General features: G+C 39.0%; 1 protein-coding gene across 4 annotated transcripts in view; it reads left to right on the forward strand.

The window, feature by feature from the left end:
• The window catches only part of LOC120539037 (epidermal growth factor-like protein 8), a 53,108-nt gene that overhangs the window by 27,982 nt on the left and 3,102 nt on the right, over positions 1 to 22,024 (forward strand). For 2 of the 4 annotated variants that reach the window (XM_039768729.1, XM_039768728.1), the window contains 5 exons: positions 11,421 to 11,540; positions 13,225 to 13,337; positions 19,591 to 19,689; positions 19,772 to 19,909; positions 20,099 to 20,166. In XM_039768729.1, coding sequence (XP_039624663.1) covers positions 11,421 to 11,540; positions 13,225 to 13,337; positions 19,591 to 19,689; positions 19,772 to 19,909; positions 20,099 to 20,166 — 538 coding nt within the window. The remainder of the gene's footprint in view (positions 1 to 11,420; positions 11,541 to 13,224; positions 13,338 to 19,590; positions 19,690 to 19,771; positions 19,910 to 20,098; positions 20,167 to 22,024) is intronic. The other 2 variants (XM_039768731.1, XM_039768730.1) reach the window with 2 other exon arrangements.

Raw genomic sequence — 22,024 nt, forward strand, 5'->3', positions numbered from 1 at the left:
ACTGCGAAGAGAATGTTAGAGTTCTTTCCTCTCCCTCTTCTCTTTGTATTTCTGTGTTTTATGTATGTTGAAAAAATTGTACCCCACTAGTATAAGTTTCATATATATGTAAAAAGGTTAAATATTGTTTACACCATGAAAACAAAAGAAGGTTAAAGACACAACATATATATATATATATATATATATATATATATATATATATATATATATATATATATATATATATCAAACCAGTTTGCTATTGAAGGCCTGCCTCATATTGTACAATTCTGGAAACAGAAAAGAAATCTAAGCAGATCCAGATTTTACCATTTGCACGAATAGCCATGGCACATCTGATACCCATCAGTGTGTTTCAGGGGTGAAAAAAGAAAAAGACTGTCATGGCCAGCCAAGGCTATTGGACAGGCCTCAGTTCGAAAACTAAATTGATACAACTCAGGAACTGAATCTCACAAGTGGTTAGGAACTGTGGTTCATAAATTTAGTAAAAAGCAAGAATGTGGTATACTACCCAGAATCTAAAAGGCAACAGACTAAAAAATCCAGACGTTGTTGTGGGCAGAAACGAAGGTGCCGAGACTCAGAATTGAGTGAAACAAAGTGAGTTAGTGAGCCACAACTAAGTGCTTCAGTCTAAAGTATTGGCAGGGATACAAGGTATTAAGTGCCCCCATGACCTAGATGCTCAGACTAGGAAGCAGTTGTCAAGTCTGACACTTGGGCCTATAGTAGAAGAGCAAAGACTATTAATTAAGTCACAACCTGAAAACCTGCCTGCAAAGATGACCAGCATCAATGGATACAGCCAGCATGACAGCTACGCCACAGCATAAAAACTCTAACTTGCTGGTGGACCACAGGCCACAAAGCCTGGCTAGTGAGTAAGCAACAATTCATGAAACAGTTTCAATGAGCACTGCAAAACCAGAAACCAAACTACTGACAAATGAATCCAGCTTAGACTGCAACCTAAAGAGCCACAATACTGGGATTTGGTTTAGTGAGCATTGTAAACTGGAGGCAGATGAGCGAGTAGTGTACAGAGCAGTAACCTAGAAGAGTGACTGAATCACAGCCTTAAACTCAGTCTATTCATTGTGTTATGTGTACTACAGTCTAGGAGTCAAAGTTACTACTGCATGTTAGAGATAACACTGACATTTGTACTACAAAGTTCACTACTATCCACAGATCCACTCTAGTGTGGACAATGACCGCTTCATACCATTGGCATGTGTGCTAACAGGTAGGTTAAAACCTAAAATATGTCCACTGCATGAGCCACGGCTCATCCAAGTGTGTGAGAGGTAATTTAACACAAGTTGACCAACCAGTGGAAAATGTAATGCTTGTTTATTCAGGAACTATTGTAACCTATAAGCCTTAAATATAGTATCAGAACATGTAGGCTTGTTTGATTTCTTTGAATCTGTAAATAACAGTATTTCAAAATAACAAAATCAGATAGCAAATGCAGAGCATTCATATTTTAGCAGCATACACATTTCCCAGGTTTTCCTTTGTTCCAATCCTCTGTACTTCCAGTAGCTTTGAGTGTCATATGTTGTGCAGATTGACATGCACAGCTCATTTAACATTCATTTGGAGACACTTCTAAGAAGGTCAGGTCATGTCAAGCAGTGGCCTGCGTTATTATTGTGACCTTGTCTGCTCCAATGACAAGACATTAATTGGTGCATGAGACCTGCTGTGCAAAACAACAAATGCATGAGCAGCAGTGAGAAAAGTCAGTACACATTTTTAACTGTTGTCAGAATAAAGGAGCCAAAAGCCACACAAGGTTTGGGGTAGCCACCCCTGTATATTGTAGGTTGGTCACAGCAAGAAGCAAAGAAATTGATTTTCAAAACTGAGTTCAAGACAGAACTAATGTATATGGGACAAAATGGTGGTTTTAAAGTCTGCCAGAGGAAGTGAGGTCATCAGGGTTGGAACTGGAAGTGAGGCCATCGGGTCCTGTGCTACAAGTGACATCATCGGGGGGCCAGAACCGGAAGTGCGGTCGTTGGGCCCCAAAGCAGTAGTGCCTTTATCAGGACCAGCCGAAATTTCCCGTAACTGGTCTGCAGGAGAAACAGAGAAAGGGTTAGTGCACTCCGCCACCCCTGGTCCGGCATGGAAACCCTCATTCAAGCCCTTTGCCTGCCTCCCATGTGCACGTGCATGACACTGTATAAAATGGACACCCTTATAATATTTCAATATTACTGTACTTAATACATGTTTATAATATGATGAGTCCGGGTGTATGCACAAGTGTTGTAGTGAACTGACTGGCTGTCAAGAGTTGGTTTCTGCCATAAACCCAATGCAGCTGGATTAGTCCCCAGCACCCCACAACCCTCCCAGGAATGTCCTCCCTGTGTCTGTTTCAGGTGTTTCTACAACTTGGGTTATTCTTCCATATTCCAAACATGTGAATGTTAGGTTTAACACTGTACCCATGAATTCATTTATGAGCATGAGTGTGCACTACAGTGGACTAGCACCTCATCTGGGGTGCTAGCAGATAATGGATAAAGGATGGTCAAAAAATAAGTGTCTGGTTTGTTTTATATGTTTTATGGTAGATAGTTTCTTAACTTGTAATCATGCAGTATCTTTGGCATGTTTAATAACTGGACAGACTTTGGAGTTAAAAAACACCAGTACCTACAGCAGCTAATATTCACAGTAAGTATGAATAAATTAATAAAGCAGATCTTTCATTTGTGATTTGTTTTTCTAGAAATGTAAACAGCAAGTTCTCTTCTGAAGACACAGCTAAGGCGGTGAAAGGGACCACTACAGGTGCTTTTGTAAGAATAACGATGGTGGAGAGCAAGGAGTTAGTTGTGTAAAAATTATAATAATCAATGTAATCAAACAGTACATTCCATATGCTATATATGCAGCTGAAAGAGTCTTACAAAAGATACATTGGTTGAGTTAGCTCACTGAATGAAATTCTTTTTGCGGTATAGACTTCAAATAAGCCATTTTATCAGTAAACTATAATCAGAGGAATACTTGTGAACACATTTACATGTAAAACACAAAGCCTGCAAATCTGTGCATGCAAACAGAGATAGGAAATGTGATTTTATGTCACTGCATCAGTGTCTCAATGTTCTTGTCTTGTGTGTTCTTCATGAACTGTGTGTAATAAGTGAGCCTAGCCCTTTAAGAATAATGTGTAGGAGTTGACAATGTACAGTATGTTTAAAGGTGCCAGTTTAAAACAGAAAAAGTAAGAGAAAGAGAGAGTTTACACGTGAAAAAGCTGTGTCTTAGCCTGTGTTTGCTGGCGTGAGTGAGTGAGTGAGTGAGAAAAAAAGTTAAACATAAAAACAGATACTTATATGGTATAAATAATAATAATGTTACCGTTAGAAAACCAAACATGCATGCACATATGCAAAGTAACTTCAATGTTCTTAAATCTGCTACAAATGTATTCTAGAAAGGTTGATGTAAAAAGTTATTAGTTTATCATTTTTTTCATATTAGCTATAGCCAAATGGCATTGGAGGAAAGGAAACCAAAACTCCAGAAAACCAGATCCTGGTGTAAATAAACTTCTGGAAGTCCATGGTCCTGAGAAGTTCATGAATACAACATTATTTCGACCAGGCCAACATATTCAGCCCCCTCTGTTTCACTTAACCTAATCCAACCATCTGTTTCCATTTCCCTGTTTGTCCAGTCCTTCAACGGGCAACAGAAATCAAATCTAAATTTAACTGCGAGACACACATGAACACAGCTACTTACACACTGATATTGGGACAATTTGAGACAGAGACTGACCTAACAGAGAGAACTATTTAAGAAGCTCTCTTGCCTCACTGTCCTAATATCCTTCTTACCATGAAATGTTTCTTATTTCTTAGGTATTTACACGTTATTATAAATTTTGAAATAAGTGTCATAAACAGAGATGAAAAATTCATATCGGCTTCATAAAAAATGTACTCAAGAATAATACTAAAGAATTACAATGAAAAAGCCTGGCCTATTGGACCAAACATATAATCTTATTACAGTTTTTCTCAAATGCTAAAACACATTTCACAAACGTTTCCTCCATGTTCCCCAATGTCTAAACACAACACCCTTTTCTAAAGCTACATAAACACAACCACACCTTCTCACTTCAAAACTCAAACTTTCACACCAAAAGAGCAGCTCGAAGCTTTCAAAAATGTAAACACTATACGCATCATTACACACTGCAGCAAAACAATTGAAAACACAATGCTCAATTTGTGAGAAGGTTCTTTGTTTCATAACTGCCAATGCATATTTTTAGAAACTTTACAGTGACGGATCTTCTTAGATCTCTGCAGAGGATTAGGCATTTAGATTTGTGAGTTTCATATGAAGAGTATAAATCTATAGAAAATTCTGCATGTACACTACTGTAACACAACTCAATGCAAAAACAGAATCTATTGCACACAACAGTACTCTTGAAAACATGATCAGGGTGTGAAGTTTTTTTATTTACTTTATTCACACCACACACACACCACAATAACTGTGCGGCATCATGTCGCTGAGCTGCATTGGACCACATCACCTCATCCACATCGCAGGCTATATTGTCTCTTGCCAGGCACAGCGGGAAAAACGTCCTGGAATGGCGAATCCATCCTTGGAAGGCCTCCACTGGGATGTTAAACACAGGCCAGCTCCATTGCCCTTAGGAGGTTCTCTCTAGTGTATGGTTGTCTGTCATAAACCTTCCATCTCCACGATGAGAAGAACTCCTCTATAGGGTTCAGGAAAGGGGAGTAGGGTGGCAGACAGACGTTTAAAAAGTGGTTACTGTTGGTGGTGAACCACTCTCTGATTTGGTTTGTTCTGTGGAAGCGGACATTGTCCCAAATGATCACATAAATGTGATGTGCGGGCCCAGGATGGTGTTGTTGGCGGTCCAGGAGGATGTCTTTTAGCTCCTCTAGGAAGGTGAGGAGACGTTGGGTGTTGTAAGACCCAAGGACAGCATGCCGGTGGACAAGCCCCTCCGAACCCATGGCCGCACTAAGAGTAATATTACCCCCCTGTTGGCCAGGAACCTCAGTGATGGCTCTTTTGCCAATGATGTTACGGCCTCTTTGCCTTCGTTTCTGCAGGTTGAAGCCAGCCTCATCCAGGAAGAGGTACTCATGAAGTCTGACCATCGCGTCCAACTGTAATATCCTCTGTGAAAATGTGAAAGTGCACAGGTGTTCAGAGCAACAGTCAATGAGGTAGCACAGTATTGTCCAGAAGTAATGTAGGCCACTGAGCAACACAGTATGTCAACTAACTGTACTGTGAACTTGGATGTATACTTACTTGCACATACTCGTAACGTAGGTCTTTGTGTCGTGCAGAGTTGCACTCAAAGGGAACCTTATAGACCTGTTTCATCCACATCTTTTGGCGCTGGAGAACACAGTCTATTGTGGCCAAGCTGACATCATCAATGCTCTCAAAGTTGACATTATCGGCAATGACTTTGTCTCTGATCTCCCGGAGTCTGATGAGGTTGTTCTCACGAACCATATCCACAATGAGGGTTTCTTGTGCCGCTGTAAATATAGCAACCCTCCCACCTCTATGTGGCATTCTTTCAACTCTAAAGAAAGAAACGTATTGTCAATTGACATGTTTTACAATAACAACTGATTTGAAACCAATAGACTACTTTCACAGGCTTGTAAAACTGTATTGTGACAAAGAAAGCAATAGAGTACAATACCTGTTGTGTTGTCTGAATGCCCTGATAATGGTGGCCACGGTGAACCTACTCAGGTTTGGACGGACTCTTAGTCCTGCTTCAGCCATTGTCATGCCATGGACAATGACATGGTCAATGACTGTTGCTCGCATCTCGTCCATAATGATGGTGCGAGGTTATCTTGCTCTCCCTCCTGGACCTTCTCCTCTCCCTTGTTGGCCTCCTCCTCTTCCTCGTTGGCCTGCTCCTCTTCCTCCTCTGATTTGAACTCCTCTTCCTTGTTGGCCTGCTCCTCTTCTTCCATGGCCCGCTCTTCTCCCTCCTCTGACTCGAATTCCTCTTCCCCTGACTCTACCTCCATCCGTTGTGTTTGTTTGGAATCTTCAGCAAACTGTGCACTCTGAACTTGCTTTTCTACATGTGGTCACAGCATTAGCAACAAGTGTCTTCAATTTTGAGTCGTTGTGTGTAATGAATGACGCCAGGTGTGTTCATTGTGTTCAAATATTGTTGACTGTGGCAAGCATTTTGCATCACATGAGCTTTCATTTGAGAATATGAGCAGAGTTCTTTTGCAACTTGTGTTTTAGCAAGGAAAAATGTGTTTAGATTTATGAGAATGGAGGATTGTGTTTTGTGAACTGTGTCTTCATGTGAAATGTGTTTATGATATTGGAAAATGATGGCTAGATTTAGTAAATGTGTTTAGACAACTGATCATTCGGTTTAGAGGATTGGCTTTTGTGTTTTAGCATTTGAGAAAAACTGTAAATTCCATTAATAAAACTAGTTTACACTAAAGAGCTTCAGACAGCCAGAGCCTATCGTGGTAGCGCTGGGGAGAAGGCAGAAGCCAACCCTAGCTGAGATCCCAGTGCATTGCAAGACCCACTCAAACACTTTTGAGCTGGCCATTTTAAGGTGCTCATTAACCAAATCTGCATGTTTGGAAGTAAACCAGGATATTAAAAAATGTCTAAATAATAATTCAGGCTGCCTTAATTGAATTTGTAGACTGCAGAGCAAACCACTGAACCACCACTGAATGTAACAATACTTAAAATATATCAATGTCCCAACCTCAAAATTTGGTACTTAACATGTTGACTGCCACAGTGACAATAGGTACATTTGTTTCTGATGTCAATGTAAAATCAGGGTGTTATTTTAATACACTAATAAAATTCATTTTGTTATTGAGTAAGACTCATAATAAAAATGTGTATTTTCTCTAAAATTCAAGTTAAGTGGTAGTGGGCACACGGAACAGAAAATTATCTCAGTTTGCAATTGGCAGTCAACTTGTTAAGCTATTAAATAAAGCAGACAATTCTTAGGTGAGTGATATTTTTTACGTTGCACCATATGATACACACACCTGTTTTTTTAATTGTGGACATCTGGTTAAATTGTCCCAGGTCTCTTTGAATAACAAAAAAACCCTTGTTCTGATATACTGCTGAAGGCATTGCACTTGTTAAAAAGCCCCTTACCATCTGATATGATGTTTGACTACACATCGTACCAAATAAAAGATGCGAAAGGAGCTCATAAACAGAACGGCTGATATTGGCGAACAGATGGCATCGTGATACTCGAGACAGGGGTGTCTGATTTTATAAGATGTTGACCCATTTAGTGAAACCAATCTGAGTGACCTGGCTGACACTTTTGTGAATGATCTTGTCAGGGTTACAGTTCTGTTTTGCCGTTTTCTTTGCCTTTTTCTTTGTTGATAATATTCATCCCTATTTCTTTCCTGTCCTAGGTTTACATTTTGTGTTGTTTTATTTATCCTCATTTATGTACTTCTGCTTATTTCATATTTTTCCTTGTCATTATTTCAATCCCTTTTTTAAGACTATAATGATTGTAATCTGCTGTGGTGATCACCTGAGAGAACCATTTAAGAAGCTCTCCTGGCCGTTGTCTTAATACCCTTCTTACCATGAATTGTTTATTATTTCTCTGGTGTTTACACTTTATTATAAATTTTGAAACAGAAGTCCATTTTGCTAATTTACTATTATTTGGCTTTTTTTTTAATTTTATTTATTTAGTTTTAAGGATTTTTATATTTTAGTCTTTCCTTTTGCTTTTGGTTAATATAGTTCGTTGTTAACTGATAATTAGTTTTAATTTTTTATTAGTAAAGGTCTCAAAAGATTTCTTTTGAAATATAAAATTGCTATCCACAGTACCCGTCAAAGACAGGTGATAGAATAAACTCAAACATTTTGATATCTCTTGGCCTATATGTACTGATGGCACCTTTTCTTGATATCCTCGGCCTCTCTTGCCTGGTGCTTCCTCTCTCAATCGGGTTCCCATAAAGTCTTCTTTTCAGAGTATTTCATTACTATTCAAGGTGCCTGGCATCTTTTTTATACCTCTAGTCTTTGAAGGCAACTCTCAGTGTGCCTTTACTCTAGTTTTGTGCATCCTTACACTCTCACTTCCTGTCACCAAAAGCCAAACTAACCAATCAGATTGCACTGAGAGACCAAGCACACGCATAGACTTTAGTGTTTTATTATATGGTAGATTGTCTGTCTTTGTTTATTACCTGTATTAAATTTGGAAGGTCTTCTTGAACTTGTCTTGTGTTTTAGCAGTTCCATTTTGGGAAATAAATCACAAGAAGTCTGGCCAGCCCTTGTTTGTCTGAGCCCCATTATTCTGGGGAATTCATCATTCTCATCTGACCCTCAGAGGGGTAAAATGGTGCCAGCTGTTATGATTTTTGACACATTTTATTATCTTTATTTGAGTTATGTACACATTCATGTCCGTTCTGGTTACTTCCTTCTTCTTATTATTAATTTTTGTTATTTTATTTATATTTGTGGGTATTGCAAGTGCAGCCGTTTTGGGTTAACAGGGGTGTTGTTATAATGAGACATCAAATATGTTGTAAAGCCAATATTTGGAAGGTATGTAAGACAATAGTCCATCCATCCATTTTCCAACCGGCTGAATCCGAATACAGGGTCACGGGGGTCTGCTGGAGCCAATCCCAGCCAACACAGGGCACAAGGCAGGAACCAATCCTGGGCAGGGTGCCAACCCACCGCAGGTAAGACAATAGTGATATGCCCATCCTAGTATCCAAGATTTTGGATTCAATGAAACAAACTCATTTTTGGTGCTAGGAGTGGGTAAAGATGTAGGGCTACAGAATTCTTATGTATATATTCAAATTTGTGTTTGGTTAGCATTTTGAACTTGGCAGTTTTGGTTTTATTTTAACTTTATTTCAAAACTACTAAAATAAATTGAAAAAGTCGTATTTAAATGAAAATTAACACTAAATGATTTAAACAATTACAATAGTTGACTAAATGACAAATTACTGAAATAAAACAGAAAAAATCCTTAATAATGACTAAATAACACTTACAGCTAACCAAGAAAATCATCTACATATTATTGTCACAGATACTGTATTTCCATTTCTCCCTGCACAAAATGTTCATCTTCGCCCGTATTCTGGGTGATCTTTCATTATGATCCTGTGGACATCTGGCTATTGCTGTCTGCTTTTAATGTTGGATTCTGTTGGTGCATGTAGCGACACTTCACACAACTGTTCCTCCAATAACAGCATGTTTTATTGTCGTGCACATGTGTAGTCAACACGCACAGGCACCCCCAAGGACATGCAGTTACAACACTCAAGAGGCATGAGGTCACCAATGCAAGGACTGATGACAAAATTTCCGTCACACGCTCCCTAGCGGACCCTTGCTGCGACACAGTCATGTCAAGTATAAACAGAACCCTATTAGAAACTTAATTAGAACTAGCGAAAATTAAGCAGGTAAAGTACTCTATCTATCTATCTATCTCTAAACCTGAACATGCACAAATTCAGAATTAACAGTAAAAGTCTGAATGTTTAATGCCATGGTGATAAAGATAAAATGTTCTGGTCATAATTTGACAAAAGTAAGCCTCATTATTTATAGATATGGTTTTATAATAATAATAATTTATTTTATTTATGGGTGCCTCAAGCACGCAAGGACACCTTACCGAGCACATTAATAATAACAGTCACTACATAAAATTAACAAAATATTACAGTGCAATAAAACCAGAATAAATACGATAATAAAATTACATTTAAATTTAACAGCTAAAATTATCACACAGAATAAGACAGCTTAAAAAGATGTGTTTTATAGAAGCAGAATGTAAAAGACAGATATGAAGACAGAAAAGTAGATGGAGAAATGTGATTTAATTAAAGGTCGAGGAACTGAAGACACTGTTACTATCATAAAAAACAACCTGTCCATCAAGTCACCTAGTACAGAGTGCATTTAAATATAAATACTTGGGAGTGCAGCTGGATGATAAATTGGACTGGACTGCCAATACTGATGCTCTGTGTAAGAAAGGTCAGAGCCGACTATACTTCCTTAGAAGGCTGGCGTCCTTCAACATCTACAATAAGATGCTGCAGATCTTCTATCAAACAGTTGTGGCGAGTGCCCTCTTCTACACGGTGGTGTGCTGGGGAGGCAGCATAAAGAAGAGGGACGCCTCACACCTGGACAAACTTGTGAGGAAGGCAGGCTCTATTGTAGGAATGAAGCTGGACAGGTTGACATCCGTGGCAGAGTGACGGGCGCTGAGCAGGCTCCTGCCAATCATGGAGACTCCATTGCATCCACTGAACAGTATCATCTCCAGACAGAGGAGCAGCTTCAGTGACAGACTGCTGTCACTGTCCTGCTCGGCAGACAGACTGAGGGTAAATGTTAACACTATACATAGTTACTGTCTTTTATACCTGCATTGTTATCAATCTTTAATTTAATATTGTTCTTTATCAGTATTCTGTTGCTGGAGTATGTGAATTTCCCCTTGGGATTAATAAAGTACTGCGGTTGGCTGGCACCCTGCCTGGGGTTTGTTTCCTGCCTTGTGCCCTGTGTTGGCTTGGATTGGCTCCAGCAGACCCCGTGACCCTGTGGTTAGGATATAGCGGGTTGGATAATGGATGGATGGATTAATAAAGTATCTATCTATCTATCTATCTATCTATCTATCTATCTATCTATCTATCTATCTATCTATCTATCTATCTATCTATCTGTCTATCTATTTAAGATGGAATCAAAAAGCATGTAATGGTTCTGAGTATTTAGAGTAGGCTAAGAAGCAGAGTGTTTGAAATGGAAACACTGACAACCTTAAGAAAGCATTCGAATGAGATAAGGGTAAAAATTAGTTGCCAAAGTCTTGTCTCCCCTAGTTTGTCAAATTAAACAGAAATAATTCCTAATGTGGATAAAAAAATATCATCATAACCACAAGAATAACCACACTTTTTAACTAATTTCATGAACACAAAAGGTATGTTTAGACAGATGGAACTGTTTTTGTCCATGGTGTAGATTTGGCCTTTTATAGAAGCTCTTTAAATAAATAAATACATAAATAGACAGATTAATAAATATATAAATGCATGCACAATATGATCTAATCACACACCAGAATGACTAAAAAGAAAGAAAACTTTTGATACTTGATACTTTCTGGTACCTTTTGCTTCACATGGTCCCACTGAACTATGCTATGTTACATATGTAAATGTGTCATAAGCTGCCATTTGTTTACCTGTTTTTACTGTGCACAGATTAGATTATCGTAATATTTTTGTCCTGTTTTCGTCCAGCAGGGTGTGCTCAAAACACATATACAAGTTCCCAGTTGTCTACAACGAGAGCTTCCTTCAGCCACTTCATACGCCGTATCTGACCACTTGTCCTGGACACCGCATCTGCAGCTCTTACAGGTGTGTACTAAACTGTAGGTGTGTTTAAACCATCACATCTCTTGTAAAAAATAAAATTTAAAAAATCCATTAGCCCCTGCCTCTTGCTTTCAGTTAGATATGTTGTTGCCAAGCAACAATAATTACACTGCACACAACCGAGCCATTTTACTCATTACTGTGTTTGCCCTACGATCAACTGGTGCCCTGGCGCATGAGTCAAAATTCCTTGCTAGTATTATCTCATATATTAAATTTTTCTGGCTTTTTCTGTACTTTTTTATATATACAGCAACTTTTGTGTATCCCTTTTGTCACTGATTTAAAAAAGTCAGCTTCCAACTGTTTACTTTGCATGCTCAGCTTCATCTTTAAATGATAAAGCTTTCACTTCCTCTTATTCTTGGAAAAATCCTTGTTGCTGATTGAAACACTCATATCCAACTAAAGTGAACAAGTGAAAACCTAACAATACAAGAAGATATTTAACGAGAACAGGCCATTCAATCCAACAGAGCTCATCACTTTTTCTTTACCTAACATTTGCAAAATATTGCTGCAAGGTGGATGTTTTTTTGTCTGAATTGACAGTTATCTGTGAGAAGAAACATTTTCTGGCAAAAAAGCATATTTATCTTTTTCCAACTGACATGTGTTTGCCAGTGCCCGCGTTGAAGAGTACATTTTTAAAATAACAGCTGGCATCTATTCTTCTTGTGCACTTAATAATTATGGATACTTCTGTTATTACTCCCTTCAGTTTCTGTTTGCATGAACTGCAAAGTGTAAGGCTCCTTTAATTATGGACTTTAGCTCAAACCCCACAGGCCTGGAATTAGATTTGTAGTTTTTCATTGGACTTTCTCTAGCACTATTGTTTTCTATGGTGATCAAAATTATACAGGTATTAAATATATGACCTCACAGACATGTTATATAGGTTAAGCATAGTTTCAAAATCATGTTTTTGATCACTTACTGTATGTATGGAGGACAGTGATGACAATGATGTGCTCACTAAGACACCCAACTTGTCTTTTTCTCATAGTGTGGACCTGCCAGCTCTATAACTCCATTGCCTTGTGTTCAGATTTTTTAAATATGTCCTTGGCTAGCTGGATTTAGGGTAAGAGTCCTTTTGTGGTTAGTTTAGAAGGCCTCACCATTTTGCCATGTTTGGGACTTGACTTCTAATCATAGCTATATGTTCCCCTCAAGACCAAAAACACAAGTTTTCAAAAAGGGCAAACATTCACAAAAATCAATCCCAAAAATGGCGTCCTAAGTAAAAAAAAGTCTAAATCTTCTAAATTCAGAAGTGAAAACCAGAAACAGAAGTAAAATTATACCATAATGTCAATAATTTAATAGGTTGATTTACCCATGTGGTTGAATATTTAATATGCTTAAAGAAATAATAATTGAATATTTAATTAAAGTTAAATACCTTTGCGTTGGGCAACACACATGTATTTCTCCACAGTCAATATAATGGCTTCTCACAGAACTGCGCTTTGAGGCCCTGTCCAGTTGTCTTTAACTGCTATAAAAATGTTAGATTGAGAAATGTTTCTTCAGGTGAAGAGGTCACTTATCACTGAGGTGTTTTCAAAATTCTCATTCAGAATCTCATAGCAAAATTCTTTCTCCTTGCACATCCGTATTCTGTGTTTTTGAACTCCTGTTACCTTGTACATCTCTTCAGGACCACCTACAGGGTGTCATTTCGCCAGGTTAAAAAGGAAGTGTCTCAGGTGAGCACCATGTGCTGTCCAGGTTGGAGAAAACGCTTCTCTCACTCCTACTCCTGTGATCAAGGTGAGCAGCAATTTTACAGAATGAATGTCTTCCTTACATTACCCTTTACTGTTGTAATATTCAATTATGGTCAGTTTCTTTTTGCTTTGTTGACGTGATTTTTTTGCATGGTATTTAATTAATTTAAACATTTTTTTGCATGATAATTTTATTTTACACTGTATCTAACTTTAATGGAATAGTGGTGTAGCAGGTATTATTGAAACTTTCTTGCCTTACAATTTGGTTCCAGTATCCTAGTAAAGTGTGTATGGTATTCCTATGACTTGATGCTTCCTCCAGGATCTCAGCCCTCATCACACATTTAACTTGTGTGCATGCACACCCTGCAGTGGAGTGGTGTACATTTTTAATCAATGTCCCATGTGAGAGTGTAATATGTGTAGACCAGGCTACTTTATCCTCGGTAACTTTAACCGATTCTTCCTAAGGAATACCCAAGTGCTCCTAAGCCAGCCAAACATTACAGCCCCTCTTGTATGTTCTGAATCTACCTGGGGTTTTTCAAATTTTAGACATAAATGGGTCCTTGACTGCTAATCTAGAAGCAATTCTAAAGAAAAGTCCATACCAATGTTTTGGTATCTATATCTTGCAACAATCTACCTATTAAGGAGAATTTGTACTTCGCCTGTCAGCCTAACCAGTAGTCTTCAGTGACTGTGATTGAAAAATTATAAAATCTTACTAAATCATAATCTTACCAAAGCATCCCCATAAACCTCTGTGCATGGTTTGATGTCCTGAACAACATACCTGCGAGAAAGTCCATCCCTCCTCAGGAGGAACAGGTTTGTCCACAGCTGATGTTAATGTTGAGTGTAAGCCCATGCAAATATGTTGGACCAGACAACATACCTGGTCAAGTGTTCAGGGAATGTGCAAAACAGCTGACGGATATCTTTACAGTCATCTTCAATATTTACCTGAGGCAGGCAGTCATCCACCAAGTGCTTCAAACCCACCACCATCACACCTATACTGAAGAAGTCCTCTGTCTCTTGCCTCAGTCACTATCACCCTATAGACCTTACACCAATCATCATGAAGTGCTTTGAGAGGCTAGATTTGGGCCACCTGAAAGGTAAACTTCCCACATCTCGCAATCTTCTCCCATTTGTCTAGTGCCCAAACTATTCCACAGATGATGCCATATCATCTACTCTTCATCTGGCCCTGTCCCATCTGGACAAAAGAGACTCTTATGCTAGAATGCTGTTCATAGACTTCAGTTCAGCATTCATCACCATCATCAGGCAGAAGCTCATAATGAAGTTGAATCTGCTAGGCTACAACATTACTTTATGCAATTAGATCCTCAATTTTCTGACCTATAAAGACCAGACACGAAGACTGGTGGACTGTTGTAAGTGCAGTAAGTATAGTGTAAGACCAAAGAGATGATTGTTGATTTCAGGAAGACCCCTGCTGACCACACTCCACTGTACATGGAGGGCTTTGTGGTGAAATTGGTCAAGAGTACCAAATTCTTCAGTGTGCACCTGGCAGCTGACTTTACTTGATCAATTAACAACCACTGCCAGGAAGGTGCGGCAGCATCTCCACTTCCTTCAGCGGCTGACTGCCTTTCCCATTCTCACCACATTCTACAGGGTTATCATCAAGAGTGTTCTGTCCACATCATTCTGAACAAAACAATTTAAGTGCCTTTCAGACAGCCTTGGTGTCACAATCCCTCCTAATCCATTAATAGCTGTGTTTGGTGTTCTTCCAGATGGGCTTAAAGTGGAGAAGGAAAAACAAACTGTGATTGCCTTTACTACACTATTGGCATACAGACTTATCTTGCTAAACTGGAAGAATCCTAACTCTCTTCATTTAAGTCAGTGGGTAACTGATGTTTTATATTATTTGAAATTGGAAAAAATCAGATTCTTACTTAGAGGATCTGTGCAGAACTTTTTTCAAAACCTGGCATGATCTAATCAATAATATTTTAGAATAAGCTCTTAACACTAGAATTACCAGAGCCTACGAAAAAACTCGTAATTCCGTCCCACCTTAAATCGCTCCTCTTCACACCTCTTTGCCAGTGTCCTTTGTCCTCTAAATGTGCTGATAAAGAGAAGCTAGGAGCAGCCGGCTATTCCATCCCCCCACCAATTTTTAGAGTTTTTCCAGTTTTAGAGTGGAAATAATAGATCGTTATTTGAAACACACGCATTTCATGTCTGTTCCGTTTCTACAGTAATCTGTGTCAACACATTGTTAAAACAGAAACGTTTTTTATATTCTAGTAGTAGATGACAAAATGTAGGCATAAACTATATAATGTTTGAAGCCTGAAGTCCAAATATCAAAGAAACATTTTCACAAAAATAACACAACAATTGCGCTTTTATTCAAAAATATAACTGCAGAAAAGCTGCCTTCTTTGTATCTCACCGTCACTTGATTTTCTTTTTATTCAGTTTTATTGAGTGTTCCTGCCAGTCCCCGCAGCGTTGTAAGCATACAACCGATTTAATCAATAACTTCACATCCAGCTTTTGAGAGTTTAAACATTCATAAACATCAAAGTGTCCACTACTGAAATCACCTGCGAATCTAAGATGTTTAAGAGGCATTAGCGGTTGTCGAAAGGTGTAAAATATTTGACCATTTCGGAACACTTGAAAGCGACAACCGAACAATTCAGCAGCAGCCATCAACTCACATGCAGAACCATAGGTGAAAGGCTTAAGCATTTCACTCTTCTAGTGCTCCTGTGTAGTATAATTATCTCCTGTACCGTCATCAGTCCTCACCTTGAACCTGTCCCAGTCATTCAATACATAAGACACAATGTTCCTCCGGATATCAAGAGTGAGGCTGATATGGCCATGCAATATGTAACAAAGAGAATGGAAAAGGCAGGTGCCATCTCCAGGCATGGAAACCACTCGGTAAGTGACAGTTATTTGATCAATGGTGATCACCTCAATAGACATGTTAATGGGGGTATGGTTGGAACGATAAAGGAAATGGGTACCTGAACAATGTAAAGTAAGTCTAAAATACCTACATAATAACTATAATCGTAATAAATGAACAATAAAACAGCAGAGAAGCCGTGGATTAAATAAAAAGGCTGCAGTTATCAGCAGGGAGACGTGAATCCCGTGGCGAAGCAAGGAAGGGAATGTAGAGACCAGAGCGACGGATGGCCTTATATAGGCAGTCTGCCAACAACGTGGGAGGCATTGGGATGGAGGACCCAACGCCGCCTCACACGGTGACTGAGCTGCAGGCTATGGACGTATATGTGTATGTACTTAGGATTCAGTTAGCGTTGGCAACCCACATACCAAATTTCTTGAAGATGGGCCCATAAGTAACAAAGACCGTTGGAAAGTTCAATATGGCAGCCGACAGTGGCGTCATACCACCAAAATAAGTACGTACATTGGTTTTGGTTAGCACAGGGAAGTCGCCTACCAAATTTTGTGAAGATGGGGCCATAAATAAGAAAGTTCAACATAACGGACGCTGTTGACAGTTATGACCGTTACGCGTAGAATTTCGAAATGAAACGTGCTTAACTTTTGTAAATATGTTGTAAGGAATGAGCCTGCCAAATTGCAGCCTTCTACCTACACGGGAAGTTGGAGAATTAGTGATGTTGGAACATTCAATATGGCGGCCGACAGTGGCGTCATACCACTGAAATAAGTATGTACATCGGTTTCAGTTAGTGCAGGGAAGGCGCCTACCAAATTTCATGAAGATGGGGCAATAAATAAGAAAGTTCAACATGGCGGACGTTGTTGACCTTTATGACCGTTACGCGTAGAATTTCGAAATTAAACCTGCTTAACTTTTGTAAGTATGTTGTAAGGAATGAGCCTGCCAAATTTCAGCCTTCTACCTACACGGGAAGTTGGAGAATTAGTGACATTAGAAAGTTCAATATGGCGGCCGACAGTGGCGTCATACCACTGAAATAAGTATGTACGTCGGTTTTGGTTAGCACAGGGAAGCCGCCTACTAAATTTCGTGAAGATGGGGTCAGCTTTCTACCTACACGGGAAGTTGCAGAATTAGTGACGTTGGAAAGCTCAATATGGCAGCCGACAGTGGCGTCATACCACCGAAATAAGTACGTATATAGGTTTCGGTTAGCGCAGGGAAGCCGCCTACCAAATTTCGTGAAGATGGGGCCATAAATAAGAAAGTTCAACATGGCGGACGTTGTCGTGTAGAATTTCGAAATGAAACCTGCTTAACTTTTGTAAGTAAGCTGTAAGGAATGAGCCTGCCAAATTTCAGCCTTCTACCTACACGGGAAGTTGGAGAATTAGTGATAAGTGAGTCAGTGAGTGAGTGAGTGAGTGAGTCAGTCAGTCAGTCAGTCAGTCAGTGAGGGCTTTGCCTTTTATTAGTACAGATATATATATGAAAAATTAGTGGTGTTGATCAAGTGTTAAGCATGTTGGACTTTCGATCAAACAGTTGTCGGTTTAAGACCAATGTAGACAAATTAATAAAAAAATTATTGATATTGAAGTGGTTAGCATGTTAAATGTTCAAAGATTTGAGACCAATGTACACAAACTTTTTTTTTTAATTAAAAAAAAATGTTCATCATTTATATACAAGTTTGGAAACGTACTCTTTTCAGTGATTTGGCGATATTGGTTCAGTGGATAAAGTGTTGGGCTTTTCTTAGAAAGACTGAAGGTTTGATTCTCCAACAGACAAATGCACATTTCCAGTACTTCACGCATGTATAACCAAGATCCAGGCCTTTAATGACCTCTTGGGTACAGCCATCAGCAGTGTGTCTGTTTGCGGAGAGAGTGTTGACCTTGTTGAGAGTTTACTTACCTCGGCAGTGACATTCATGACAGATTGGGAGAGCATGGGGGTCATGAGGTCACTGGAAAGAGGTGTGTGGCACTCCCGATATCTATGCAAAAGGACGAAGGTCCAAGTCTTTAGAGTCCTGGTGCTTCCTGTCTTGCTATCCAGTGACCTGAGACGAAGACTGGACTCCTTTGGTACTGTGTCTGTCTGGAAAATTCTTGGATACCATTGGTTTAACTTCGTGTCAAATGAGCAGTTGCTCATGGACTCCTGAATGAGGCACATTACCTGCATTGTGAGGGAGTGTCAGTTACGGCACTACAGCCATGTGGCGCGTTTCCCCGAGGGTGATCTGGCTCGTAAGATCCTCATTGTTGGGGACCCGAGTGGCTGGACCAGGCCAAGGGGTCACCCACGTAACACCTGGCTGTGGCAGATGGAGGGTAATTTCCGGAGGGTGGGACTGGACCGCGTGTCTGCCTGGGGGGTTGCAACCGGGATCCTGAGATGTTTCGCCGTGTAGTGGGTGCGGCAACGCACTGTACCAGTGCATGCTCCCCAACTTGACATGACTTGACTTGACACATGTATGGTTTCACTGTGGTTAGGATTTTCTGAAATGAGAAATGTATGTGTTTGAATGTTACATTTCACTTTAAGATCGTAGGTTTGATTCCACTCTGTCGCTATTGTCAATTCTTTCTCATCACCTTCCAACCAAAGTCAAGTTTTTGTAACATGCTGAGGATTGTGTGGCATTAGGGTGGCTAAAAATATATATACAAAAAAGATTTAAGTGGCATGATTTTATTTTGTTATTTGTGATTTTCTTATGCTAAGATTTTGTTGGTCATATGTGACTAAAAATAAAATCGTAAGGGAACCCAAAAAAGAATTAAGATTTTGATTTGAAGCTTAATATTACATGCATGTTGTCCTCTTGACGGTTTCATTATTATTAATATGATTATTATTGTTGTTGTTGTTTCATGAGAAAAGAAGAACTTCAAATACAAGTTTAAAGCAAAGAATTTACGTAGATCTTATTGTTATTCCAAATAGCATAAAGATTTCTTATAGATACAAAAAAACTATAATGCCTTTCAACAATTATTCAGAACCTCCACTCCATCATGTATCAACGACCAGACCCCTCAGACTTGTCGGAGGTTTTTAAAGCTTAATTTAAATAAATCATTTGATACGACGTGAATCTCTAAACTCAAGCAATCACTGTTGACAATGATAAGATGTTGAATGCATCCAAAATGAAATATTACTGTATATGTTGTATCCTACATTTTTTTGCCCCTCAATGTTTATGGCAGGTTGGCAGTTATGTTATTGGGCTGACGCCAAACAGCACATATACAGGACTGTGCTATCCCCAAGTATTTCAGTAGACATCATCTCTTTCTCTTACTCTGTCTCTCTATCTCTTTGTCAGCAGCAGTGTGTCAAAGCGCCTGCCAGAACAGAGGAATCTGTTTGGTGCCAAATGTGTGCACCTGCCCCCCAGGGTGGACGGGCAGCCAGTGTCAAACTGGTGAGTCTGACTGTAATTAGTTAGCATGAAGTGCCTTCACAATCACTTTCCTAGATGTTATTTCCTTGTTCTGTAATTTTAGACATAAATGAATGCCAGGTGCAGTCCCGACAGTGCGGACATGACTGCGTAAACACACCTGGGAGCTTCTTGTGCACATGTCGAAAAGGCTACATCCTAAAAGACGATGGGAGGTCTTGTGAGCAAAACGAGCCAGGAGGTAAGACAAAACCAGACTCCTTCATTAAAAGTGACCTACTCTGGGCATATCTAGGTGAAACTGAGATACATCAGGGTGAGAGGGTCATATTTAGAAACTTTTTGGGAAGCTGTCTTAAACTAAACATGTTGACAGACTATATAATTGCATGGGTCTATGATTTATTTTGAATCTTTTTGCTTTTTAAAGATACTTTGTCCAAAAGCCTGTCAGAAGAAGTGTCACAACTGAAAGACAAGGTGACCAGCCTGGAACAGGTAACACTTGACCATTCTATGCCATTTCATTTAAAATATGTCTGTTCTACACTGAGTATCCATTTTATTTGGTACACCTAATCAGAATTGAGTCAGTTAGACTTCTTCCTTCATATCAGCCTGAACTTATTAGCGTATGACACCCTTGCCAGGATGTCAAATGCAGAGTACAGAGATGCTGGCTTGTGTTGATTCCTGTATATTACATCAATGTTTCGAAATAGCTGGCTTTGAACCTCACTTCTAAACCTACTGCAATATGTTGACTTCACTATCATGGCAATGCAGTATAAATCCATGACTTCTTGTTGTGGTATTGGCTAATATTCTTCTAATATTATAGGCACACTGCTGCTATGAGGGAATAAAACTGACACATGACATTTATATGTCCAATGCAACTAAAATAATGATTTAATGGTATAAAGGGACTCTATGAGTGTCATGACAGCATATCTGACTGGACTATCATGCAACCAACAGCACTGGTGGCACCAGAAGGTTCCCTCTGATATGAATTAAGTGAGGCTACAAGATATAATAGGGCAGTTGCCAATTTAAATTTAATTATATTTGAGCCAGAAGTGTTAGACTTCTAAAGTCACTTTGCTTTAATGAAGCCCATATCACGTACTTAAAAGCAGAAATGAAAATGTAGATGAACACCTCTGAAAAGTAAATATTTAATGAGGAATATTACTAAGGGAACATTTTGTGTTAGAAGAATTCCTCTCTAATTAATGATTTGCTGTCCTCATTCTCCTCTTGCCTCCACGTTCTGAATTTCTATTAAATTTGTTTTAACGTCAAGCTTGTCTTCATTCGACTGCTTCCTTCATCTGTCAGCACTGGCATCTTCCAGTTCAACAGATGCCAATAAAACCCCCTAAGGAATATTTTCAGTTTTTTCATTGTTAATTTAATATATTTTATTTAGAATTACAACTCAATCCATGGTAACTTGCCCTTCTTTGTAACCCAGGCGTGTTACTACTCTGTCTTCCTGGTACACACACATGGGAAAACACACAATTAAATAAAATCTAGTAAAAGTAGTTACAGTACCTATAAAAGGTATTCACCTTTTTGGAAGTTTTCCTATACAGTATTATTGTTATATAACATTAAATAACTGTAGATTTAATTTGGATTTATGACGCAGAAAAAGACTCTTTAATGTCAAAGTGAAACAGAGCTCTGCAAAGCGGTCTAAACCAGGGGTGGGCAATGTCGGTCCTGGAGAGCCGCAGTGGCTGCAGTCTTTTGCTCAAACCCAGTTTCTTAATTAGAAGTCGATTATTGCTGATGAAACACTTATTGCTTAAGTGAAAATGATGCTTCACTTTGGTGGTCTCGTTTATTAAGGTTCCCCACCCTTATTTGCTTATTTCAATCTTAAACTGCTGCAGTCACTGCTTTAATGGCTCCTTATTAACAATAAGATGTAAATGACAAAGCAGGCAGCAGTTCTCCATCTAGCTTGTTTCCATTTAAATTATTTGGATGATAACCTTGGAAAGGAAAAAAAATCTACGATATAAGAACCTTGCATTGCGCACACTAACAAACCATAAAATTAAATAAGGTCTGAGATTGGCAAGGATTGGTTTCTAATTAAGCAATTGGGTGGGAATGAAAACCTGTAGCCACTGCGGCTCTCCAGGACCGACATTGTCCACGCCTGGTCTAAACTAATTACAAGTATAAAACACAAAATAACTGATCTTATAAGTATTCACCCCCTTTAACACCCAAATTGTCATTGGTGCAGCCAATTGCTTTTAGCAGTCTCGTAATTAGTTCAATGGAGATCACCTGTCTGTAGTGAAGGGGTCTCTTTCACCTTACCTAGAAGGTC

This window comes from Polypterus senegalus, chromosome 11, assembly GCF_016835505.1.
Source record: "Polypterus senegalus isolate Bchr_013 chromosome 11, ASM1683550v1, whole genome shotgun sequence".
Taxonomy (NCBI): Eukaryota; Metazoa; Chordata; class Cladistia; order Polypteriformes; family Polypteridae; genus Polypterus; species Polypterus senegalus.